Source organism: Rhinopithecus roxellana, chromosome 1 (assembly GCF_007565055.1).
Source record: "Rhinopithecus roxellana isolate Shanxi Qingling chromosome 1, ASM756505v1, whole genome shotgun sequence".
NCBI lineage: Eukaryota > Metazoa > Chordata > Mammalia > Primates > Cercopithecidae > Rhinopithecus > Rhinopithecus roxellana.
Window position 1 is genome coordinate 131,961,053 of NC_044549.1, and position 27,137 is coordinate 131,988,189.

Below are 27,137 nucleotides of genomic sequence, written 5' to 3' on the forward strand. Positions count from 1 at the left end.
TTGTGATTAAAGCTGTTAATTTGTTCATAGTAGCCTTTGTTATTCATGTTTTTTTTCTTTTTTCTTTTTCTTTTCTTTTTTTTTTTTTTTTTTTGAGACAGAGTTTTGCTCTTGTTGTCTAGGCAGGAGTGCAATGGCATGATCTTGGCTAACTGCAACCTCTGCCTCCCTGGTTCAAGCAATTCTCTTACCTCAGCCTCCTGAGTAGCTGGGATTACAGGTGCGCACCAACACACCCAGCTAATTTTGTATTTTTAGTAGAGAAAGAGTTTCCCCATGTTGGTCAGGCTGGTCTCGAACTCCTGACCTCAGGTGATCCACCTACCTAGGCCTCTCAAAGTGCTGGAATTACAGGACTGATTACAGGGGCATGAGCCACCACACCTGGCCTTGTTGCTTATGTTTCTTAATGGATCCTTGTTCAGTTACTATTATGTAGAAAGTTGTAAAATAGGTGTTGAAGGAGAAATGGTCTCTTCACTGAAAGGTTGAGGGCTGCAGTGCCTCCTGCAGAAAGATACAGTGGAAAGTTGACAGTCTGTGTTACCTTCTGAAGCAGATGAGACAGAAGATACTGTACCAGATTGTGTTTTATGCTGTCTTGGGGTGATTAAGAGAGGAAAGCAAAAACTTGAAAGGAAGATGAAAGAAGAGAGCTGTCAGGGATAGAAAGGATTAGAGTGATTGACAGGGACTATTTTAAAATCAGAAAACGATGGTATAGAACATTTCTCTTCCCTCTTTATAATAGTTGACGACACTTTCAATTCGCCAGCTTGGAAGGGGGAGCCATAGAAAGTTTGAAATTGCCAGTCGAAATGGACTTGAGAAATACATCCTGCAGGTAAAGCTCATGCCTTCCCCATGGGTCTCCTCTACTCTTTCCTTATTGTGTTCCCACAACTTGACAAGTGTTTTCTATCTCATTATTCTAACGGTCACTGGGAGAATAAAAACTCTGCAATTAATACTCAGGGTAGTCTTATAGTGTTTTCTTATGTGTAATTGCAGGCAGCTTCAAAAGAAATCAGAGACTGTTGGTTTTCAGAAATAAGTAAATTATTGATGGAACAACAAAATAATATTACAGGTAGGTTACCCCTGCTGACTTTCGCCTGTAGAGTTATACTGATTTCAGCTCAGTGGGGGATATGCAAATTGGGGATATTGTTAAAGAAAATGGTTTGCTGGGAAAACAAATGTGGCCACATTTTCACAGTCCCTGGAAACACCTGTGCTTGCTTTCGACTGTGGTGGAGGTGGAGGGGTTGTGTGATTGTGTGTGGTTGTGCTGGTTTGTCCCTTTTGGTTGTGTTCCCCCCACCACCTAATTGCCAAGGTCAACTTCTTAATCAAAAATCTGAAGGCCACCCAAGAAAATGTTAATAGAGATTCAAATGGCCAATACTACCTTTCAGACACTGTGCTACTTTTTTAAAACATCAAGATATAATTAACATACCATAAAATTTACTGTCTTAAAGTATACAATTCAGTGGGTTTTAGACTATTCACAAGGCTCAGTAACCATCCCTAGTCTAATTCTATTTTTTTTTACTTTTTACTTTTGTTTTTTGTTTTGTTTTGAGATGGAGTTTTTGCTCTTGTCGCCCAGGCTGGAGTGCAGTGGCGCCATCTAGGCTCACTGCAACCTCTGCCTTCTGGGTTCAAGTGATTCTCCTGCCTCAGCCTCCCGAGTAGCTGGGACTACAGGTGCGCCACCACGTCTGGCTAATTTTTGTGTTTCTAGTAGAGACAGGTTTTCACCATGTTGGGCAGGATGGTCTCCATCTCCTGACCTCGTGATCCACCTGCCTCGGCCTCCCAAAGTGCTGGGATTACAGGCGTGAGCCACCATGCCCGTCTGGTTTTTGTTTTAAAATATTTAACAACGTAATTCTAATTCTACTTCCAAAATATTTTCGTAACTCTCTCCCAACAAAAAAATTCTGTACCAATTAACAATCATTCTCTATCTTTCCTCTTCCCCTAGCCCCTGGCAATCACTAATGTATTTCCTGTCTCTATTGGATTTTCCTCTCCACATTACATATATGGCCCTTTCTGTCTAGCTTCTTTCACTTGGCATATTTTTTTAAGTTTCATTTATGTTGTAGTATCTATCAGTACTTCATACATTTTTATGGCTGAATAACAGTCCATTGTATGGATATACCATCTTTGTTTATCCATTCATTAGTTGATGCAGATTTGGGTTTTTTCCCCTTTTTGGATACTGTAAGTAAACCTGCTATGGATATTTGTGTACAGATTTTTGTATGAATCTTTATTTCCAATTTTCTTGGGTGTATGTATGTGGAATTGCCAGACCATATGGTAACTTTTGTTAACTTTCTGAGGAACTTCCAAAAAATCTTTCAAAACAATACCACCATTTCACATTCACACCAGCAATATAATAGTTGGGTTCAATTCTCTCCATTTCCTTACTAACACTTTTATTGTTCATTATAATAACCTTATTATTGCCGGGCGCGGTGGCTCAAGCCTGTAATCCCAGCACTTTGGGAGGCCAAGACAGGCGGATCACGAGGTCAGGAGATGGAGACCATCCTGGCTAACACGGTGAAACCCCGTCTCTACTAAAAACTACAAAAAACTAGCCGGGCGAGGTGGCGGCGCCTGTAGTCCTAGCTACCCGGGAGGCTGAGGCAGGAGAATGGCGTGAACCCGGGAGGCGGAGCTTGCAGTGAGCTGAGATCCAGCCACAGCACTCCAGCCTGGGTGACAAGAGCGAGACTCCGTCTCAAAAAAAAAAAAATTAACCTTATTATTATCATTATTATTGCCATCCTAGTGGGCATGTACTGGTATCTCATTGTGATTTTGATTTACATTTCCCTCATGGCTAGTGATGTTGAGCATCTTTTAACATGCATATTGGTCATTGGTGTATCTTCTTTGTAGAAATGTCTATTAACTCCTTTGTATGTTTTTTAATTGACTTGTCATTTTATGGTTATTCTAGATACTGGACTTTTATCAGATATATTATTTGCAAGTATTTTTTCCCATACTGTGCATTATCTTTTTACTCTCTTGATAGTGTTCTTTGCAAAGAGTTTATAGTTCTACCTCTTACAGTTAAGTCTTTGATTCATTCCGAGTTAATTTTTGTATATGATGTGAATTAGGGACCCAAGTTCATTTTTTTACATGTGGATATCCATTGTCCCAGAACCATTGATTGAAAAAACTATTCTTTGCCCACTTTGAATGGTCTTGGCATCGTTGTTGAAAATAAATTGCCTTTAGGTATAGAATTCTTTGTTGACACTCTTTTTTTTTTTTTTAAGCACTTTGAATATGTCATGCCATTGCCTTCTGGATTCTGTGATTTCTGATAGAAATCAGCTGTTAATCTTACTGAAGAGTCCTTCTGTATGCTTGCTGCTTTCAAGATTCTTTCATTGTCTTTGTTGACAGTTTATGATATGTCTAGGTGCGGATCTTGATCTCTTTGAATTTATATTTTTTGGGGTTTATACACTTTCTTGAAGGTATAGATTAATGTTTTTCATCAAATTTGGGAAATATTCAGCCATTGTTTCTTTAAATATTATTTTAGCCCATTTACCCCTCTCTCCTTCTGAGACTGCCATTATGCATTATTAGCATGCTTGAAAGTATCTCGCGGTCTCTGAGGCTCTATTCATTTTTCCTTCATTCCTCTTTCTTTCTCTTCCTCAGACTGGATAGCTTCAATTAACCTATATCTAAGTTCTCTCATACTTTCTTCTGCCTACTCAGATCTGCTACCTAGCCACTCTAGTGAATTTCTCATTCAATTATTATACTTTTGAAATCTAGAATATCTGTTTGGTCCTTTAAAACAAATATTTATATTCTCTATTTAATGAGGATTTGTTCTTTTACTTTCCTTTAGTCTTTCTATTTGATTTCCTTTAACTTCTTGAACATGTAAAAATAGTTCATTTAAAGTATTGGTCTAGTAAGGTCAGTATCTTGGCTTCCTCAGGAAGAGCTATTTTCTTTCTTTCTCTCTCTCTTTCTTTCTTTTGTTCTTTCTCTTTCTTTCTTTCTTTTTTGAGACAGAGCCTTGCTCTGTAGCCCAGACTAGACTGCAGTGGTGAAATCTCAGCTCACTGCTACCTCTGCCTCCTGGGTTCAAGCGATTCTTCCGCCTCAGCCTTCCAAGTAGCTGGGATTACAGGTGCACACCACCATGTCCAGCTAATTTTTTTTTTTTTTTTTTTTTTTTGTATAGATGGGGTTTCACCATGTTGGTCAGGCTGGTCTTGAACTCCAGACCTCAGGTAATCCGCCTGCCTCAGCCTCCTGAAGTACTGGGATTACAGGCATGAACCACAGCACCCGGCCTCAGAACATTTTCTGTTGACTGGTTTTGCTTTTTCCCTGGGTATAGACTGCATTTTCTTATTTCTTTATATGTCTCATAATTTTCTGTTAAAATTGGACATTTTAAATAACATAATGTGGCAACTCTGGAAATTGGACTTTCCCACCTTTCCTGTTTGTTGTTGTTACTGTTTATTGTTGTTTGTTTTGGTGACTTTTCTAAACAAATTCTGTGAAGTCTGTATTTATGTGCAGCCATTGAAGCCTGTGCTCAGTTAGCTTAGTGATTTAAATACTAATGACACGACAGAGATTTCTTTAAACACCTGAAACCAATAAGTCTTCTAGTCTTTGCCACGGGGCTCTGTGTGCACATTAGGGCACACCTTCTCACTCAGCCTGGCACTTGACAGTTCTAGCCTAGCCTTCACTTTCTGTCTGTGCAGATCATCAAGATAAGCCAGAGGTAAGATCATGGGGCCTTCTCAGATCTGTCCTGAACATATTCACAGGAAATGTGTGCATGGTCTTCTAGAGTCTCACAAATATTTTGGAGCCTTTACAAGCCTCTATGAGCATCTTATTCCTGAGCTTTCCCTTTTAAATTTCTTGATTAGCCCATGTTTGCCCCACTGTTAACCAATACCTCAAGCAACCAAGAAGTTAAACAATTGCCTGTAATCATTTTCTACAAAGGCCTTTGGGGAAAAGACTTTTCACATTGGGCAAGTTCGGAGTCAGGCCTAATAAAGACAGCCTTGCAGGTGGGGTATTCCTAGAAACCCCTGGACAGGTCAAATAATGATAATTCTATAAGACTGAGGCTCCGTAGGTCCCCCATTCCTGTTCTGCCCCTCCGATGGCTGCCAGACTGCTGATTTTCACCATCATTGCAGGCTGTTCATTTCTAAGGCTACCCCCAAGGAAGGGAAGGATAGAAATAGGGCAAGATAAAAAGCTCACTGTTCATACTGAGACACAGCCATTTTCCTTGAATAAATGCTCTCCAGATTGCTGCAAGCCATCATTTAATTTCCAGTGTTCTCCAAAGATAAAAACCACATGATTATCTCAATAGATGCAGAAAAGGCCTCTGACAAAATTCAATAGCACTTCATGCTAAAAACTCTCAATAAACTAGGTATTGATGGAACATATCTCAAAATAATAAGAACTATTTATGACAAACCCACAGCCAATATCATACTGAATGGGCAAAAACTGGAAGCATTCCTTTTGAAAACCGGCACGAGACAGGGATGCCCTCTCTCACCACTCCTATTCAACATAGTGTTGGAAGTTCTGGCCAGGGCAATCAGGCAGAAGAAAGAAATAAAGGGTATTCAGTTAGGAAAAGAGGAAGTCAAATTGTCCCTGTGTGCACATGACATGATTGTATATTTAGAAAACCCCATCATCTCAGTCCAAAATCTCCTTAAGCTGATAAACAACTTCAGCAAAGTCTCAGGATACAAAATCAATGTGCAAAAATCACAAGCATTCCTATACAACAGTAACAGACAAACAGAGAGCCAAATCATGAGTGAATTCCCATTCACAATTGCTTCAAAGGGAATAAAATAACTAGGAATCCAACTTACAAGGGATGTGAAGGACCTTTTCAAGGAGAACTACAAACCACTGCTCAATGAAATAAAAGAGGACACAAACAAATGGAAGAACATACCATGCTCATGGATAGGAAGAATCAGTATCATGAAAATGGCCATACTGCCCAAGGTAATTTATAGATTCAATGCCATCCCCATCAAGCTACCAAAGACTTTCTTCACAGAATTGGAAAGAACTACTTTAAAGTTCATATAGAACCAAAAAAGAGCCCGCATTGCCAAGACAATCCTAAGCCAAAGAACAAAGCTGGAGGCATCATGCTACCTGACTTCAAACTATACTACAAGGCTACAGTAACCAAAACAGCATGGTACTGGTACCAAAACAGAGATATAGGCCAATGGAACAGAACAGAGCTCTCAGAAATAATACCACACATCTACAACCATCTGATCTTTGACAAACCTGACAAAAACAAGAAATGGGGAAAGGATTCCCTATTTAATAAATGGTGCTGGAAAAACTGGCTAGCCATATGTAGAAAGCTGAAACTGGATCCCTTCCTTACACCTTATACAAAAATTAAGTCAAGATGGATTAATGACTTAAGTGTTAGACCTGAAACCACAGAAACCCTAGAAGAAAACCTAGACAATATCATTCAGGACAGAGGCATGGGCAAGGACTTCATGACTAAAACACCAAAAGCAATGGCAACAAAAGCCAAAATTGACAAATGGGATCTAATTAAACTAAAGAGCTTCTGCACAGCAAAAGAAACTACTATCGGAGTGAACAGGCAACCTACAGAATGGGAGAAAATTTTTACAATCTACCCATCTAACAAAGAGCTAATATCCAGAATCTACAAAGAACTTAAATAAATTTACAAGAAAAAATCAAACAACCCCATCAAAAAGTAGGCGAAGGATATGAACAAACACTTCTCAAAAGAAGACATTTATGCAGCCAACAGACACATGAAAAAATGCTCATCATCACTCGCCATCAGAGAAATGCAAATCAAAACCACAAGGAGATACCATCTCACACCAGTTAGAATGGCAATCATTAAAGTCAGGAAACAACAGGTGCTGGAGAGGATGTGGAGAAATAGGAACACTCTTACATTGGTGGTGGGAGTGTAAACTAGTTCAACCATTGTGGAAGACAGTGTGGCCATTCCTCCAGGATCTAGAACTAGAAATGCCATTTGACCCAGCCATCCCATTACTGGGTATATGCTCAAAGGATTATAAATCATGCTGCTATAAAGACACATGCACGTATATGTTTATTGTGGCACTATTCACAATAGCAAAGACTTGGAACCAACCCATGTGCCTATCAATGATAGACTGGATTAAGAAAATGTGGCACATATACACCATGGAATACTATGCAGCCATAAAAAAGGATGAGTTCATGTCCTTTGTAGGGACATAGTTGAAGTTGGAAACCATCATTCTGAACAAACTATCGCAAGAACAGAAAACCAAACACCTCATGTTCTCACTTGTAGGTGGGAATTGAACAATGAGAACAACTGGACACGGGAAGGGGAACATCACACACTGGGGCCTGTCATGGGGTAGGGGGAGTGGGAAGGGATTGCATTAGGAGATATACCTAATGTAAATGATGAGTTAATGGGTGCAGCACACCAACATGGCACATGTATTCATATGTAACAAACCTGCACATTGTGCACATGTATGCTAGAACTTAAAGTATAATAAAAAAATTTTAAAAAGGAAAAAAATTTTCCAGTGTTCTGAAAATAAATTTTCTGACCATTTTTGGCCAGTTTTTTCCATGCTTTCACAAAGAAGAGAATTTGGGGAGGGTTTTTTCCTCCACCATTTTGACTGATGTCACATGCTGTACTCTTTTCAACAAGTAAAAATCATCTTTAAGTAGGCTTTATCCTTTCACTTTTTTGTTTGTTTGTTTGTTTTGTTTTTGAACCAATTATCATAATAGCAGGGATATTTGGTGGGAAAATCCACAACAAGCTTTATCAATTGGGTTCTGATGTTCCCCTCAGGTAATGTTACTAGGGTGAAGAAATGTCAGTCTCATGTGGAAAGTCTATCTTCCATCATTTATACTGGCAGTGGTTTGCATTTTGGGTAAGAAAAATCACGTAAAAATGAAAAGATAACCTTTGTCTTTAGAGATAGCAGGAATGCAACTAGCTCACAGTTCTTCTAGGTCTTCTGTGATCATCAGCTGCTCAGGAATGTGCAAGGGGTGTGCATCATAAGATAAGGGAAAAGATAAACCAAGCAGTGTAACTGGGAAGCCACCACATCAGTTTTCTGTCACAAAAACCAAGCAACATAAGTTCTTGATTTAAACTGTAGGTAACTGCCAGGAACCAGTAACAAGATTGTATCATTGATTTTACTTTGTATAAAAATAAGATGGGAAAAACTATGATTTGCTTTTGTTTTACAACTATTAATATTATATTAAATATATGTTATGGTAATTGAATAGGAGTGTCCTAGAGGCTTAACACGGAATGATATGGTAACGCTAGTAGAAAAAATTACTTGTTTCCTGCAGAAACAACATTCTAGTCACAGGCTTGTTTAGAAATCCTTACTCACTAGGTTAGTGTTTCTCAAACGGTGGTTTAAGGACCACCTGCATTCAAATTATTTGAAGGGCTTGCCACAAATGCAGATTTCTGGTTCCACCCCAGAACTATAGAATAGCTAGGGTTAGTCCTGGGGACATACATTTTAGCTTATTAAGGTTTCTAGGTAGAGACCTTTTACTATAATTTTTAAAACTCCTTTACTGAGGTATAATGACACGATAAACCACACATATTTAAAGTGTACAATTTGATAAGTTTTGACATCTGTATATATCTATAAGGCATCACCACAGTCAGGATAATGAACATGCCTATCACCCCCAAAGGTTTGTTCACACTTCTTTGCATTCCCTTCCTCCTGCCCCTCCCTCACCCACCCCAGGTGATGACCAATCTCCTTTCTGCCACTAGAGGTTAGTTTGCATTTTCTAGAATTTCATAAGAGATAATACAGTATGTACTTTTTTTTGGTCTGGCTTCTCTCCTTAGTATATTTATTCTGAGATTCGTCTATGTTGCATTTTGTAAACAATAGTACATATTTTGGTTGTTGCTGAGTAGTATTTCATTGTTTGGCTAGACCCCATTTTCTTTATCTATTTACTTGTTAATGAGCATCCGATTTGTGTCTGCTTTGGGGCCATTTTGAATAATGCTGCTATGAACATGCAAGTACAAGTCTTCCTGTGGACATGCGTTTTTATTTCTCTTAGGTAAATACCTAAGAGTATAATGGTTTGGCTATATGGTAGGTGTATGTTTAATTTTTAGGAAATTTCTAATTACTTTCCAAAGTGACTATACCATCTTCCATTCCCATAGTAATGTATGAGAGTTCCACTTGTGCCATGTCCTCACCAATTCTTGGTATTGTCAGTCTTTTAAATTTTCAGATTTCTAATAGGGGCATAGTGATATGTCATTAAGGTTTTAATTTGCTTTTCCCTAGTAACTAATGGTTGAGCATCTCTTTATGTGCTGCTTTGCCATCTTTATATCTTGTTTGGTGAAGTGTCTGTTCAAATCTTTTGCTCATTGTTTTCTTATTATTGAGTTTTGAGAGTTTTTATGTATATCCTAGATACATGTCCTTTTAATGCTTTGTAAATATTTTCTTTTAGTGTGTGGCATCTTTTTCTCCTAAGAGTAACTTTTGAAGAGCAAAAGACTTTAATTCTTACAATATTTAATTTTAAAATTGTATGGATCATGCTTTTGGTGTCATGCCTAAGAAATCATTATCCAAACGCCATAAAGATTTCCTCCCTATGTTTTCTTCCAGAAGTTTTATAGTTTTACATTTAGGTCACTGATCCATTTTGGGTGTTGGTTGGTTGGTTTGTTTGTTTGTTTGTTTCTGTTTTTGATTTGTATGTGGTGTGAGGTATGGATCAAAGTTCAGTCCTTTGCATATTGATGTTCTAGTTTTTCCATTGCCAGTTGTTAAAAACACTATTCTTTCTTCAACTGACTATTTATGTAAGTGCATCTATTTCTGGATGCCTGATTCATTTCCATTGATCTATTTGTCTACCTTGACATCAGTCCCTCACTATCTTGGTTACTGCTGCTTTCTGATAAGTCCTTGACATCAGTCCCTCACTATCTTGGTTACTGCTGCTTTCTAATAAGTCTTAAAATGAGGTAGTTAGAGTCCTCTAATTTTGTTCTTCCTTTTTCAAGTTGTTTTGATTATTCTCTGTCCTTTATACTTCTATATATATTTTAGAATCTGCTTGTCAACTTCTCAAAAAAAACTAATTGAGATTTTGATTAGGATTATGTAAAACCTCTAGACCAATTTGGTGAGAATTGACTTCTTAACAATATTAAGCTTAATCTAAAATTTAAATTCTAACTGACTCCCCTGCTGCCTTCCTGGCCCTGCAGAAAAAGACAAGTTTGTTATGAAGATATGACATTTTTTCAGTTGACAATTCAGAAAGAGATTTCTCAAGCCCTCCTTAAGACCTGCACTGTGCTCTCTAGGTTGTGACAGGAATTCAAAAATCTAGATAAGAAGCAAAACCAGGCCCCAGCATGTGGTTTAGATAAAAAGAAAAACACTACTGAACTGAAAGGCCCAGAGGTATACCAGCCCCTTCCTTTTACAGATGTGCAAGCAGAGGGTCAATTTTACATAACTTATCCACAGCAGAACGGAGTCTCCTGAGCCTGGTACACCAAGTAGGGTCTGATGAAATGTCTCTGTGAGTGATGCAAATGGCAAGGGCTCTAAGAATTCAGAGAGGGCCCACAGTGGCTGGTGAGTGAGTGGGAACCAGGGCCCTGGGCTGAACCAGGAGCAGAATGCAGACTCAGGCTCTCTGGATACCCTTGAGGGTATCCAAGCAGTGTTGAGAAGATGGTATCCCAGGTTCCAAGATCAGGAATATCAGGACTGTCAGTACCTTATGCCTGCTGAGCACTTTACAAAGCTCTGACATATAAACATTATCTTCTAGATTCATTTTTACACCATCCTACAACACCTTTCAACCTTTGTGGATTGTTAAGCATAATAACCCTATACACTGGCCAAAGCGTAGAGTGACCTCAGGGCCATGGGTGAGAGGAAGGACACTGGGAGCCAATGAGGGATTTAGAGAGAGGGCCTCTCAGAGATAACCAGGCAGAAGAGGACATTGTACCCAGGTGTTATGGAGTCAGCTAGGGCTTGGGCAGGGAAGAGAAGCGTGTCACTGATGGGTGAGATACAGCAGCATAAGAAGCTGAGGAGGGAGGCAGGCACTGAGGTTTGGGACAAGCTCCTCAGCTGTGGCATGACTACCCATGATTGGGAGGTGTAGGGAGACTGCGGGGAAAGGTCAGGCCCCACCCAGAAGAGTGCAGGGGCAGGCAGTGCTGTGGGTGGGATACAAGGCAAAGCCCCAGTCCTGGCAGAAATCAAGGCCATGGTCCCATCCTAGCAACTAGGCATACGTGCCAATCACATCGGTAGTAAAAGGTAGGCCCAGAAACCTTGAAAATTACAGAGCTGCCTTGAAGTGAGCACATTCAGTGATGATCTGGAGCCTAGCCTGGGAGAGTCAGGGATAGGGTGGAAGGAAAAAGACTGAGATGGCCTCAAATATCAGGCCAAGAAATTCGGCTTTTATGCCGTGGGAGGCAGTGGGGGGCCTCTGGAGGTTGAGATCTGGTGTTATGCACATACCTGGGACAACACTTTAGTAAAGAATGTGATTCTTATCGCTCTCCCAGGGACTCATGATTTTTTCCCTCATCAAGTCACATAATTTGGGCTCACATGGAAAAAAATCAGCATTTGATGGGCACACTGTTTATTCTTTAATTCAGTATAAATGGAGCTAACTGTAGAAACTTGGATGGACCCAGAATCAATGCATGCAGGAAACTCAGCAGGATGGGCTAGAGACGTGGGGGAGGATGCCAGGACCACGTGAGCCCAGGGACTGCAGCAACGTTTTCTGAATTCCTGGGAAAATAAGATCAAGACCTACATACCTTTATATATTTTTATAGTATTCTCTGTATGCATATACGTGTATTTAAAAATCAATATGTAAAATGAATTCAAATTAGCTTAAAGTTGAGAGTGCTGTTTTTTGTTTTTTTAAATTTTAGACCGAGGAAATCCACAGTTTGAAATGAGCACAAGGTGAGTACTGATTTTTTTATTTTAAAGACATGTCAGATGCTTTGGATGTTTCATATTGAGTCCATGTCATTGCTTTTATTGCTTTTCTTCCCCCAACACTTGGCTTATTACAAGGGATTTCCAATTTTTAAAAAATACTGGCCGGGTGCAGTGTCTCATGCCTGTAATCCCAGCACTTTGGGAGGCTAAGACAGATGGATTGCTTGAGCCCAGGGGTTTGAGACCAGCCTGGGCAACATGATGAAACCCTGTCTCTAACAAAAAAATACAAAAATTAGCCTAGGGTGGTGGTGCAATTTTAGTCCCAGTTACTCGGGAGGCTGAGGTGGGAGGATCACTTGAGCCCAGGAGGTCAAAGCTGCAGTGAGCCTAGATCACATCACTGCACTCTAGCCTGGGTGACAGAGCAAGAGCCTATCTCAAAAATAAATAAATAAGTACATATATACATAAATAAATATAAAACATTAAATAATAAATCAGTTCCCAACCCCACTGCTAGCCTAGGATATTAAATCAGTTCCCAACCCCACTGCTAGCTAGGATATCTTTTCTGGTGCATGCTTGCTGTATTGCCAGTTGAGGTAGATCTGCCAGTTCGAAACCTCCCCTAATTGTCCTTGCTTTTGGCTGTTTTCTTGAGCGTTCTATTCCATTCCTATTTTCACAAGGCTGCCCTGCCTCCTACTTTGCTGAGTGGGCCAACGCACCCTCTGATGTTACCTCCCCCGGCTTCCCCCTCTCCACTCAGAACTCTCCTGATCATCTTCCTTTCTTTATTCCCCCTTGTCTGGGAGGAAGGTGTGCTCAGACTTCTTTCACGGTTAAGTCCTCACTGGTGCTCCTTGCCCCATCTGTTACTACGGCTTACAAACCTCTTCGTCTGTAATTCCTCTTCCTGCCCAAAGCACTCAGAGATACTCAATATGTTTGTTGAAAACACCTGTCTACTGTGATCCAGTTCTGATACAGGAGTCTTCTTAGTTTTTCTCAGTTCATTTGGCCCAATCCTTGTGGAACCCACCCAGATCCTAACCTAAAAAGATGAGAGAAGTGGAAAAGGTGAGGGCTCTAGAAAGCAGCTGTTTCTACCCCTCCTCTCTGCCCCCACACTCTTACAGAGTACTCTATTGCAGCATTTAATATGCTGTAATTTTATTATGTGTTTACATTTTCTCCCTACTAGATCATGAATTCCTTTAGGGCATGGAGGTTGTCTTATTAGTTTTAGCTTCCCTCAGGCCTCATCTACCAGTGCCAGGCACTTTTGTAGGTGCTCAGTAAATATTTACTGAATAAACAAATGAAAGCACTCATTGAATAATCAGACAAGACCAGCAAACCACTCTGCAAGCAAGGCCGGGGGTGATGAGATTTAGCTCAGGCATATCTTATTCCTCTTGGACCTCCAATGCTTAGTAGGTGTTTATTCACTGGATTCATCTAACCCAAAAGAGTTGCTATCATAGTTGGCATTTCAGGTCAATAAAGAGGAAGAAGGGAGCTGTAGTGAGCCAGTGAAAACATTTTTGAGAAGACAAAGGTGATTCTTCCTCCTCACCTCTCCCCTCTTTAAGATTTGTAGCCATGTAATCCCAGCACTTTGGGAGACCAAGATGGGCGGATCACAAGGTCAAGAGATCGAGACCATCCTGGCCAACATGGTGAAACCCCGTGTCTACTAAAAATACAAAAATTAGCTGGATGTAGTGGCACATGCATGTAGTCCCAGCTACTTGGAAGGCTGAGGCAAGAGAAGGCGTCAACCCAGGAGGCAGAGCTTGCGGTGAGCCGAGATCGCACCACTGTACTCTAGCCTGGGCAACAGAGTGAGACTCTGTCTCAAAAAAAATAAATAAATAAATAAAAGAAAGAAAAAAGATTTGCAGCCAATTAGATGTTTACTGTGTAATCCAACAAGACGTGTCCTTTGGACATTTCCTTACTGCATATCACCTACCAAGCTGAGACAGGCCTTCAACTACAGGTAAGGGAGGAGCAGCAGGTCCTCGAGACCTAGACCAGAGATATACTAGGTGAGCCAGTGCTACTCCAACTGGTGGGGGAGGGATGCATGTGTTATTCCTTCCAGTGACTCAATGTTCATGTTTATTTCTCTAAAAGCAAAGGCAATGGAGCGGGATGCGGACCATGGATTGAAAACATGGAAAGAGCTACCACTAGCAAGGAAGACCCAGCCTCCAGCACAGGAGGGATTAAAGGTAGGGAGGGTCCCGTAGGAGAGTGGAGCACAGAAGCAGTGGGGTGATACCAGCTGCTTAGATGCTAAGGAAGACATCACCTAGGGTCCAACCCTTCTTTAGTTAAATGAGGGAGAAAAAAGAAAGCATTTTACAACCATGTGGTTTAAAATCGATTTCCTGCTATTCATTTGTGTAGAACAAATGGGGCCAGAATTAACATGAAGGCTAATGCCTCACATTGAGAAGGCAGACACACCCCCTTATCCACAGTTTCACTTTCCAGGTTTTAGTTACTGTTAGTCAACTGCTTTCCAAATATCAAATGGAAAATTACAGAAATAAACAATCGGTGAGTTTTAAATGATACGCCATTCTGAGTAGTGCAATGAAATCTGGTGCCTTCTGCTGTGTCTTGCTTGGGACACGAATTATCCCCTTGCCCAGGGTGTCCCTACTGTCTGTGCTCCCCACCCCGCCAGTCTTGGTCACTTATAACCGTCTTGGTGATTAAATTGACTGTGAGGATCATAGTGCTTGTGTTCAAGTCACTCTTACTTTACTTCACAATGGCCCCAGGCTGGGCGCAGTGGCTCATGCCTGCAATCCCAGCACTTTGGGAGGCCAAAGTGGGTGGATTACCTGAGGTCAGGAGTTCAAGACCAGCCTAGCCAAGATGGTGAAACCTCGTTTCTACTAAAAATACAAAAATTAGCTGGGCGTGGTGGTATGTGCCTGTAATTCTAGCTACTCAGGAGGTTGAGGCAGAGAATTGCTTGAACCTGGGAGGTGGAGGTTGTAGTGAGCCGAGATGGTGCCACTGCACTCCAGCCTGGCCGACAGAGCGAGACTCTGTCTGAAAAAAAAAAGGAAATAAATAAATAAAATAAACAATGGCCCCAAAGCACAGTCGTGATGCTGGAAATTCAGATATGCCAAAGCCGTCAGATGCTTCCTGTAAGTGAAAAGGTGAAAATTCTTGATTTAACAAGAAAGAAAAAAATCACATGCCAAGGTTGCTAAGATCTATGGTAAGAAGGAATCATCTATCCACGACATTGTGAAGAAGGAGAAAGAAACTTGCACTCGTTTTGCTGTCGCATCTCAAACTGCCAAAGTTTACGGCAGCAGTACTAAGATGAAAAAGGTGTTAAACCGGTGGGGGTGGAAGGCAAATAGAAACATGCTCCCACTGATGGCAGTCAAGTTCGGCACTCTCTGGGGTTTCAGGCATCCATTGGGGATCTTGGAAGTAGCCCCTGAGGATAAAGGGGGACTACTGTACATGTCATTATAAATATGTCCAAACCCAAGGAATGTACAACACCCCAGAGTGAACCATGATGTGAGCTATGGACTTTGGGTGAATATGATATATTCAGGGTATAGGCTCATCCATTGTAACAAATGTGCCTCTCTGATGGGGGATGGTGATAGTCAGGGAGGCCATGCATGTGTGAGCACAGGGGATATATGGGAAATCTTTGTACCTTCCTCTCAGTTTTTCTGTGAACCTAAAACTGCTCTAAAAAAATAAAGTCAGTTGGGTGTGGTGGCTCACGCCTGTAATCCCAGCACTTTGGGAGGCCGAGCTGGGCAGATCACCTAAGGTCAGGAGTTGAAGACCAGCCTGGCCAACATGATGAAACTAAAAATATACAAAATTAGCTGGGCATGGTGGCACATGCCTTAATCCCATCAACTCGGGAGGCTGTGGCAGGAGAATCACTTGAACCCAGGAGGCAGAGGTTGTGGTGAGTCAAGATCGCACCATTGCACTCCAGCCTGGGCAACAAGGGTGAAACTCCTTCTCAAAAAATAAAATAAATAAAGTCTTCTAAAAGAGTTTTTAAAATAAACCACATATACAGTATTATAGTAGAGAGTACTGACAGCCTGCCCAGACTCTCTTTATAGGCTGTTGGCCCCATCCATGTCTCTGCTGCTATGAGGTTAGCTGACAATGGCTCACAGCCGTGCCCTCCAGACAGTTGCCCTCCGCTGGCCAGGGTTGTCCATCCAGGAAATGCCTGTGAGGTTATGTCCTCCCCTAAGGGTGGCTTATGGCCCACCAGTGCTTACTGATTCAGGGTACAGAAGCCAGTCCTTCTGTCTCAAGATGGTAACCTGTGGTGCCATCCATGCTCCAGCACTGCCCAGAGGATCAGGCTGATGCTAGACTTCTGCTAAGCCCACGTCTGTGCCTGGCTTCTTCCCTGCCCTAGCTTCGGCCTCACTGTCTTCCAGGTTTCATCTGAAAGCCCTTTGTCAATAACACACTTGCATAGTCTGCTTCTGGGGAACCTGACTGAAGACCGTTAGTCCCAGGAGGGGTCCCAGAATGGATGGGATTCTGGTGTTGGCTCACCGCAGGCCAAATGGCCACGAGGACCTCATTATTGGTGTTAAGTGGAGTGTTGAGAGTCCTGGGGCCTTGGCCTGCTGTATCAGTTCAATTGCTCAGACCTTCATCTGTGGTGACCTGGGATCAGATACAGGTGGATGGGGATATGCCAGCTGGTGCAATGTCTCTAACATTTGAGAGCTTTGAGGAAAATATTATCTATCAGGAAGGTAGAGTTGGGAGGCTGTTGCTAAGAGCCTCCCATTGATGCACTGAAGAGAGAAAGTAACAGGGTCAGACTAATTACCAATTTAAAACACAGGATCAGAATCAGGGGGCCTCCCTGCCAACATTTAGCCTCTCATCTCCTACAGCAGAGGCAGACTGGGCTGGTAAAAGTGGCAGAATTTGAGAGAAGGAAAAATGCTCAGCCTAGGCAAGTGTGCCATCTGGACATTTTGGACTCCTAGGGCCAGTAGATGAGCAGGCAAAGTCAGATCCTGAGAGGGAAGATAAGGGACCGAAAAACTGGGAATGAGGACATCTGGGTAAATGCCCTTGACCTCCCGGGCTGGCAGCAGTGGCCTACTCCGCCTTGTACTACAAAGTACAGCCAAGGACCAACTGTAGCAGCAGGTGGCAGCCATAGATTTAGTTAAGTAGGATTCTTGCTGTGTTCCCTAGTGGAACTGTCTCCCTTGGGTACTGTCCCTTAAGGAGTACGTCCTCCTGATGACCAGGACCCATTTCTCCTTCCAGTGTGGTAACTGCTGTCTTTGCCTGTTGGTCTCCTGGCATGAGGACAAAGAGATAGGATTCCTCATGCCAGTAGGGCTAGGGCCTGGCTAGGGGAAGGGGAGAAGCTGAGATTCACCTAAGACTGTTCCCTATCCCCTAAGACTATGCAGAAGCCTCAGAGGAGGCATACAAGGCAATGTTTGCCCTTCTCAAGATCTGTCCCCACCTCTCTTCCTGAACCCTTCCAGAACAACCACTAGGATCAAATGACAACATGACCTGACTGGAGAAGGGGCACACAGGCCTGTGGGGGTGAACTCAAAATGTGAGAGTCTTTGAACTGTGCTTTAATGCCCATTAAAGAAGGTGCATAGCAGAAGTCCAGTTAGTCCACTTCCTCGTAGGCATCCCAGTGCCTGCACCACGGGCTCGGAAATGGAGAAGCCTTGGTAGTAGAATTGAACCTGTGCTCGTCCCCAGCAGCGAGGGCTCCATGTCTTCAAGACTGCGCTAGCTGCTACCACTACCACTGTTAAATGTCCAACATTTAACAGAGGCAGAGAGGGACATGTCTGATGCTCAGGCATGAGAATGCCAACATGTGGAATCTGAAAGCAATTAATTAGATGCTCTCAAGAATGATTCACTTCCTGTTGGTCAAAGGTAGGCTTGCAAATGAAATAGACACTTCAGCTATAGGCCAGCCTAAGATATCCACATTTATACTCTGGGCCACCAAGCAAAAGATTGTAACCGAGCCTAGTACCCCTGGAAACATTTTGGAACTCTCTCCTGATGTGAGCTCTGGAGAGCTACCGGGATGGATTAGACAGAATGTGACCCCCATGTATTAAGTTCTAGAACACAGAGAGGGAAATTGGTTAGCAGCATGCACAACATAATGATGAAGGGCTCAAACTCAGGTCTCAAAGACCCAGCCTCAAGTCCCGCTCCATCTCTTTGGATGGATTCTATAGCCTCTCTGTGCTTAAGTTCTTTTTATCATTTATTTTACAAAATGGATATAATATTGTATAGTCTTGCCGTGAGGATTAAACGAGATGCAGCCCTTAGGCTAGCACCTAGATCTCTGACTCTGATAGTATGGAATTGTTAGCAGTTAGTTACCCCCTGGTTCTTCCAAGTGAAAGGAAGGGAAGCCCAGGGGGTTTAGGCATTGCTTCTAAGCAGCTCACCACCTCCCACCCCAAAGTGAAAATGATATCCTTTAGTTCATGTGATAGAGATGGTCCTTTAAAAGTTGTGCATAATTGGCCAAGCACGGTGGCTCATGCCTGTAATCCCAGCACTTTGGGAGGCCAAGGTGGACGGATCAAGAGGTCAGGAGATCGAGACCATGCTGGCCAACATGGTGAAACCCTGTCTTTACTAAAATAACCAAAATATTAACTGGGCGTGGTGGCCCACTACTGTAGTCCCAGCTACTCGGGAGGCTGAGGCAGGAGAATCACTTGAACCCGGGAGGCAGAGGTTGCAGTGAGCCGAGACCGTGCCACTGCACTCCCAGCCTGGTGACAGAGCGAGACTCCATCTCAAAAAAAAAAAAAAAAGTAAAAAAAAAAAAAAGTGCATAGAGAAAAATCTAGTTTGAAAGACAATAAAACTAGAATTTGCCCATTTAATGTCTATCGGGTGAGTGCTACCGCTGAACCAGCAGAATCTACAATGGTCTCTTTGTGCCATCCAGTGGACGATAAGGGAAACACCATGATTTTGTCTTCAAAGTCTATAATTTATCAAAAATATGTATGCTGGTGAGAATAATTTCAGCTCACTACTAGGTTCATTGTTAATAAATTTCATTCCGTTTGTTTAAGCAAAATAAAAAAGCCATTCAGCTTATGTGATGTGCACTAGAAAGATTGTCGACTAAGGGTTTCAAAAGAGAACACTCACCGGTCCTTATCTGCAGGAATTCTCATCGCCCATCTTTCCCATTCTTCTTGTCCTTCTCCACCAGTGCTCCTTATGCTTATCTGATACATAGACTGAGAGTGCCCCAGAGACTCAGGGTGTATCTGCCCCAACACACCACTAGATCTTGGCTGGGACAAAAGTCGTTCCATTCATTTTCCAAGACTGCAACTATCACTTAAAATTTTGCTGTAATCAACTGGGCATGGTGGCTCATGCCTGTAATCTCAGCACTTTGGGAGGCCGAGGCGGGTGGATCACCTGAGGTTAAGAGTTCGAGACCAACCTGACCAATATGGTAAAACCCTGTCTCTACTAAAAATACAAAAATTAGCCGGGTGTAGTGGCATGTGCCTGTAGTCCCAGTTACTCAGGAGGCTGAGACAGGAGAATCGTTTGAACCCAGGAGGTGGAGGTTGCAGTGAGCCAAGATCACGCCACTGCACTCCAGCCTGGGTGACAGAGTGAGACCCATGTCTCAAAAAAAAAAAAAAAAAAAAAAAAACCAAAACCAAAAAAAAAAAAAAAAAAAAAAAAACCGTTTTGCTATAATCAAATTGAATATTTGTCAAGGGCCTGTGTGTTTGGCATGGTTTTTTCTGAGGGGTGTGTGTGTGGGGGTGTGGGTGTGCGTGTGGGTCTGTGTTTGCTCTGTTTCTTTTTAAAACCATTTATTGGCCGGGCGCGGTGGCTCAAGCCTGTAATCCCAGCACTTTGGGAGGCCGAGACGGGCGGATCACGAGGTCAGGAGATCGAGACCATCCTGTCTACTACGGTGAAACCCTGTCTCTACTTAAAAATACAAAAAAAACTAGCTGGGTGACGAGGCGGGCGCCTGTAGTCCCAGCTACTCGGGAGGCTGAGGCAGGAGAGGGGCGTAAACCCGGGAGGCGGAGCTTGCAGTGAGCTGAGATCCGGCCACTGCACTCCAGCCTGGGTGGCAGAGTGAGACTCCGTCTCAAAAAAAACAAACAAACAAACAAAAAAACAACCATTTATTATCCTTATAATATGTTTCCTTCCCTGAGTATTTATGAGGACGAGACAATGGCGGACAAACCTCCCCCAAATGTAAATAATAATAGCACACCTGGAGTGCCCAGAGCTGTTTTGAGACCCTCTCTTTAGTATTATTGTAATTGCTATGCACAGTAATCAAACAGGTATTTGTTGAATTCCTGTGGTGTACCAGGCATTTTTCTTTATCAGAAGTTTTGCTAATCCTCATGTCAAGACTGCAAAATCGATGTTATTATCTCCAGTTTAGAGATAAGGAAGCTGATGCTCAAGAGGTTAAGTGATGTATCCAAGATCACACCGCTAGTGAGTGACAGAGTGAGAATCAGGTCTGACTGCCCTCAGGTCTGACTGACTCCAGAGCACCTTCTCCTGCCGTGGGGCAATGGGCCTCTCAGTTGTTCCATCACGCGCCTGTGACTGGCCAGACCCTGAGTCTGAGATTTTGGGGTCTCTTCAGTGCTGCCAGCTCCTTAGTGCCTAAGACTCTTAGGACCTCAGAGCCCATGACCAGTGAATCCAGCAGGGGATTAAATATGCAGATGATGTACGACAGCAAAAGTCAGCCCAGGGGCTGGGTGCGATGGCTCACACCTGTAATCCCAGCACTGTGGGAGGCCGAGGCGGGTGGATCAGTTGAGCTCAGGAGTTCAAGACCAGCCTGGCCAACGTGGTGAAACCCCATCTCTACCAAAAAATACAAAAATTAGCTGGGTGTGGTGGCATGTACCTGTGGTCCCAGCTACTCAGGAGGCTGATGTGGGAGGATCAGTTCAACCCAGGAAGTCAAGGTTTCAGTGAACCATGATCACACCACTGCACTGCAGCCTCGGTGACAAGCCAGACCCTGTCTCCAAAATAAATAAATAAAAGCCCAGGGCTGGGGCTGGAAGGCCTGGGTGAGGAAGGGAACATGGTCTCTAGGAGTCAGGACACCCAGGTCCTGGCCCTGATTCAGCTCCCACAGGGTCTTGTGTCAGTCCCCACAGGGCTCACAGCCTGGTGGTCAATTACCATTCCCGGCGGGGCGCCCCCGTGTGCCGCACTTTCCGCCCCAGAGAACCAGGGGCTTTGCCTGCAGGATGCTCTCTAAGGTTTTCTGGTTCTGAGAATTCTGGGTTTCTTCCAGGAGCCCTGGGAGATACCTGGTCAATAGGTTACCGTCTCTGCTGCCAGGAACCTGGGGCCTAGGGGGAGACAAGGCGAGGGCACACCCAGAGCAGCTTCAGTTTGCTCAGGAGAGATGTCGCCCAAGGGCCTGGATGAGACTCCCCCACCTCCGTGGCCCCCCTCCTGCTTTGTCTCCTAGGATAGAAGAGAGCATGATAGGATGTAGTGGGGCAGATGAGGACTTCACACACTGTAAGGGTAAACATTGTTTCATCTGCTTGTGTTTGAATTGTATAAATGTATTTCTGCGTGTATGCTGTGTTAGGGGGGTAAAATTTGCGTCTCCCTGAGGTTGCACTCTAAGGAGTATGGAAAACCTGGCTCTAGACTAAACCAGATCCCCCATGGTGCTCCAGGCATCCCCAGCCTCACTTGTGGCACCCGGCATTCCTGCTGTCACCGGCTCATGTGGGTCCTCTGTCTTTCTCCGCATTGTCAGGGCCTGCGCTGACAGTCCCCCCACAGGGAGGTGGAATCTGAGGCTTGACGGCACTGGGAGGATCCTTCCTCTTTCCAGGCTCAGGCAAATCCTTGCCTGGAGGCAGGGAATGGGCTAGATGACCCCTGAAACAGTTCAGTCCAGGGTCTGAGAGCCCCTCTGTGCCCAGCGCTGTGCCCCCTTCCCTTCCCAAGCTTCCCTGCAGGACCTGTGAGAGCAGGGAAAGCAGCTGCCAGCTCCAGGCAGTCATTTTACCCCAGGTGCCACTTACCCTGAGGAGGGGCTGGAACCAGCTAATCGTTTTACCTGGAGGTGCCACTTACCCTCCAGAGGGGCTGGAGCCTGTCAGGTTTTTCAGTTCTTGTGTCGCCTCCCAGCCCTGCCCACCCCAGGCTGTGGGTGTCTATGGCTGACGAAGGCCCCTGAGCCAGGCCAACCTCCAGCCTCCCAGTGGGTGGCTCTGTGGTCCCTGGCAGCCCTGGCATCATCCGGGGCACAGAGGCTGTGGACCCTGGAGGCACAGCCCTTGCTATTCATCAGGGGATGGTCAAGGGCATGGCTCCCTTTTTCCCTCTATCCCTCCCTCACAGAGCTCTCAGCAAGACGATCACTCTTCCATTCTCACTGCTTGCTTCTGGCATAAGGAGACCCCAGGGCTGGAGGACTTCTCTAAAGAGGAGTCTTGGGGTTTCCTCAGATACTCCCAAGTCCCATCTGGAGGATGAAGGTGGGGAGCACATCCCTGAGGCAGTTTCTCCTCTGCCCTCCACCTCTCGCCCCTCCCACCTCCGGGAACTAGAAACTTAACCAGGACTTGCTTCAACCTGAGAGGAGGGTGTCCAGCTCCTCAGAGCCTGCCAGCATCAGGGGGGATTTCAGAGGGGCCTCCTGGGAGGCACTGTCCAGCTGCCCCCCGTGTTACTCACACAGCCCCCACTGATCTGCTCTAGGGGCTGGGGCCCAGAACATGGCTTGTAGGGGACCTGGGACAGCAGCCCAGGAGACGCCACTTGTTCATTGCCTGCTCACCCAGATAACTGCAGCTCCCTCCACTGCCGCCTACCGCCCTCCGGCCATGCCTCTGCCCAGAATGCTCTCCCTCTCCAGTCCTGCCTGCCCCTGAAGCCCTGCCCAAACCTCCCTGAATTCTCGCCTGAGCAGACACTCTCCTGCACAATTTCCGCTGCAGGGATTACTCAGCTGAGCCTCAGTCTGGGGCTGCCCTGTGCTGGGACCTTTCTGCAGATGCTGGGATCCCTACCCTCGCCTGTGAGCCGTGTGGGGCAGAGATTCCATCTCACTCAGAGTGGAGTAAAGAGCAGGAGTGCTGGAGAAGCCAGCTGCCCTGCCACAGGCCAAGAGGATTTGGCCAAGTGACCACTGCTGTCTGTTTCCCCAACTGTAAAGGAGGCTGAGACCCTTACAGGGTTGTGAGGCTTAAACTTTGACAAACTCCTAACATACCACCAGGCACAGGGCAGTTGCTCAGTATTTGGCAGTGGCTGCTGTTCCCCACAGTGTCCAACACCTCCCGGGGATGTAACAGGTGCACCACGGACTAGACTGATGTGTTTATCAGTTCACTGGGGAGAGAGGCAGGATGGATGCACTTGCTTGTTCCTCTGATCTTCCCTTATGGGGAGCAGTGACACTTGGCAGAGGCTGCCAGGGAGATGGGAAATGGACGTTTAATTAGGGGAGAGAAAAGGAGGCAAGGAGAGGAGGGTGAGAAAGAGACAGGGGAGGAGAAAGGGAAGGAGGCATGATTAGAAGACTGGCAAACACAAAAAAACAATGACTGTTTTCTGGAGGAACAGGGAGGTAGGGCCATGAACAGCATGTGGACGGTCTTCTCTGTGAAGTATGGCATTTCAGAGCTGGAAACGCAGCCTGGAGATCACAGACCCCCTCAGTCCAGCGCAGTGCAGGCCCTGGGAGATCAGGAGTTAGAGATGCGGAGGACCGTGCCTGCAACAGGCACTGCCTGCTACACCCTGCCATAGGCAGAGGGGCTGTCTTCCCACCCCACAGAGGCCCCATCCTTCCCTTTCTCTCCCGAAGGCTGCTCCAGCGGGGAGTTTAGCTCCATGGACACCTTTGAAGACTGTGAAGGTGCAGAAGACATGCAAAAGGAGAGCAGCGCTCTGAGTGTAATTACCTCCCTCTTGTTTCTTTCATCTTCTTCCTCCTTCCTGTTCATCAGCTCCTCCTGCCTCCTGTCCCTCGCCTCCATCCCTCTCCCCCTCCTCAGGATTCTCACCCATAAGGACCTGGTTAAGCCAGGGAGCCGAGGTCACTAGACCCTCAAGGTGGCTCTGACCCTCCTAGCCTGGCACGTCCCCACGTGGCTGTCTCCTTGACGGTGCGCTGGTGTCCGGTCATAACTGGGGCTCCTGCTGGGGGCCCCGTGGCCCAGGTGGGAGGGTTGGGGTGGGCCGCAGCCTGCCAGCGGGAGTCACCACCTTGCCCGGCCTGGCCATAGCCTCCAGCAATAGCTCTGAGGGTGCACCCGTCCCCTCCCTTCCAGTTCGCAGGCCTTTTCCAGTCGGACGACAGTCACGAAACCTGTTCTTCCAAATCTGCTTTCCTGGAGAGGGGAGAAAGCACCCAGGCAGAAAAAGAAGAACGCGATGAGGAGGAAACGTGAGTGTGAACGAGGAAAGACTAAGCGTCTTTTTGGGCCACGGCGTCTCTGACTTTCTTCTCGGAATTGCAGGGCGACCCGCAGCACCGAGGAGGAGCGCGCTGGGGCGTCCACGGGCCGGCTGGCTCCTGCGGGGGCAACGGCTGGTTTCCAGGCGCGGGCACGGCGCCCGAGGACCTCCGCCCTGGAGAGCTGACCTCCCTGCCGACGTCCCCGCTCCTCGGCTCCAGAGCGCCCGCATTCCCAGGAGAGGCGGTTTGGGGGCCCGGGCCCTGCCCAGCTACGCAGAAAGCAGCCGGGGCCTCGGCGGTGGCAGAAACGGGACGCAGGGCCGCCTTCCGGGAGCCCGAGGGGTGCCCTGGGTGAGCGCCTGGCTCCGCACGGGGGACCTCGGAGCTGCTCTAAGGCGCTTGCAGAGCCCACAGCCCACGCCTTCTCAACCGCACACTTTGACATTCGGAGCCAGGCAATTCTTTGTTGTGTGGGTTTCTCTGTGCTCCTACGGTAGGAAGTTTAGCAGCATCACTGGCCTCTACACACTAGGGTCCAGGAATGCGCCACCCCATCCTCCACCCCACCCCCAAATTGTGACAATCAAAAATGCCTGCAGACACGCCCACATTTCTCCAGAGCGGGTGGGAATCGGTTGAGAACCGCTTAGCCCGAGCCTTGGAGGAGCGGGAGTTGCTCAAACCCGGCGGGGGCCGCAGACTGGGAGCTCCCGGTCCCCCTCCTAGAATCCCTGCGAGCGTTCATGGGGTGTTCGTGTTAGTGCCAAGACTGCTTCGTTGCAGAGACAGTTCGTTCCAAGTTACTTTCTGAGATATTTTATATATCGATTTATTAGTTTTTAAATGAGTTTTGTTATTTTCAGTTGTATTTTATTTTTAGTTTTATTGGTTGATTTTCATTTAGTTGTAGCTTTCTAGTTATTTAATTTTATAGTTTCAGTTACTGGTTTATAGTTACTTTATTTTCAAAGTTATTTAGTTTTTGAGTTGTTCATTTTCAGTTATTTATATGTAGTCATTTTGTTTTAGGAGTTATAGATGTTCAAATTAATTTGCTTGGAATTTATTTTTCATTATCTCTACAATTATTATCTGAGTTATTTACCTTCATAGTTATTTCACTTTAACTTATTGGAGTTTTTGAGTTATTTATTTTTACAGTAACTAATTTGACGATTAAAAACTCACTGGAAGTTTATGAACTACTGTAGAGTTATTTATTTTCAGATTGAAATGTTTTAATTAAGGGTTTTCCCCTAGTTATCTAGTTTTAGAGTTGCTTATGTTCACAGGTATTTATTTTCAGTTATTTTATATTTAAGTTGTTTATTTTTATGTTTTTTTCAAGTTATTTGGTTTTTAGTTATTTCATTTTCAGCATGACTTCATATCTGAAAATTATATTTTCTGAATTTTTAAAGAGTTTTTGAGATAGTTTTTGAGCTATTTTCAGAGTTGTTTATTCTCAGTTATTTCTTTTCAGTTTTGTATCTGCCATTCAAATTTTTTTCTGTTCTTTATTTTTATTTAATTTTCAGATTCTTTTTTTCTTTTTTTTTTTCAGATGAAGTTTTACTCTTGTCACCCAGGCTGGAGTACAGTGGCGCAATCTTGGCTCACTGCAACCTCCGCCTGCAGGGTTCAAGCAGTTCTCCTACCTCAGCCTCCCAAGTAGCTGGGGTTACAGGGGTGTGCCATCATGCCCGGCTAATTTTTTATTTTAATTTTATTTATTTATTTATTTATTTATTTATTTGTTTATTTATTTATTTATTTTGAGACAGAGTCTCGCGCTGTCGCCCAGGCTGGAGTGCAGTGGCGCAATCTCAGCTCACTGCAAGCTCCGCCTCCCAGGGTTCACGCCATTCTCCTGCCTCAATCTCCCGAATAGCTGGGACTACAGGCGCCCGCCATTACGCCTGGCTAATTTTGTTTTGTTTTGTTTTGTTTTGTTTTTTAGTAGAGATGGGATTTCACCATGTTAGCCAGGATGGTCTCGATCTCCTGACCGGGTTTTGCCATGTTGGCCAGGCTGGTCTCCAACTCCTGACCTCAGGTGATCCACCTGCGCTGGCCTCCCAAAGTACTAGGATTACAGGCGTGAGCCACCGCACCCAGCCCTCAGAATTATTTAGAGTTAGAATTCTTAGTCTACTAGTCGGGTTTCAATCAAGAGACACTATATCAGTTATTTCAACAGAGAGAATTTAACATAAATAATTGTTATCCAGCTAGCAGAGATTTAAAAAAAAAAAAAAAAGGTAGTGATAATGAGATATCATGAAGATTTTGACCACAGTCTCCCAGCCCAAGGACTCATACAATAAAGAGAAGAGGTTGAAAATATCAAAACTCAGAAATGTGAACGTGGCCCTAGGGCTGGGGGTCAGTCCTCTGAGGAGAAGGCACTACCAATGGTACATGTGGCCCAAGGGCTCAGAGCCCAAGGTCCAGGAGCTGGATGCAGAATTCTGGGG

The 27,137-nt window shown here is 44.6% G+C and overlaps 1 protein-coding gene across 1 annotated transcript in view; it reads left to right on the forward strand.

Moving 5' to 3' along the window:
- Window positions 1–25,503, forward strand: part of MCF2L2 (MCF.2 cell line derived transforming sequence-like 2) — a 251,181-nt gene extending 225,678 nt beyond the window's left edge. Inside the window, exons 24-30 of the mRNA XM_010366223.2 lie at window positions 752–844; window positions 1,012–1,090; window positions 12,128–12,161; window positions 14,286–14,383; window positions 24,067–24,155; window positions 24,533–24,648; window positions 24,722–25,503. Of these exons, the coding sequence (XP_010364525.1) occupies window positions 752–844; window positions 1,012–1,090; window positions 12,128–12,161; window positions 14,286–14,383; window positions 24,067–24,155; window positions 24,533–24,648; window positions 24,722–24,845 (633 nt within the window). The 3' untranslated portion in view covers window positions 24,846–25,503. The remainder of the gene's footprint in view (window positions 1–751; window positions 845–1,011; window positions 1,091–12,127; window positions 12,162–14,285; window positions 14,384–24,066; window positions 24,156–24,532; window positions 24,649–24,721) is intronic.
- Window positions 25,504–27,137: the final 1,634 nt, after the last annotated feature.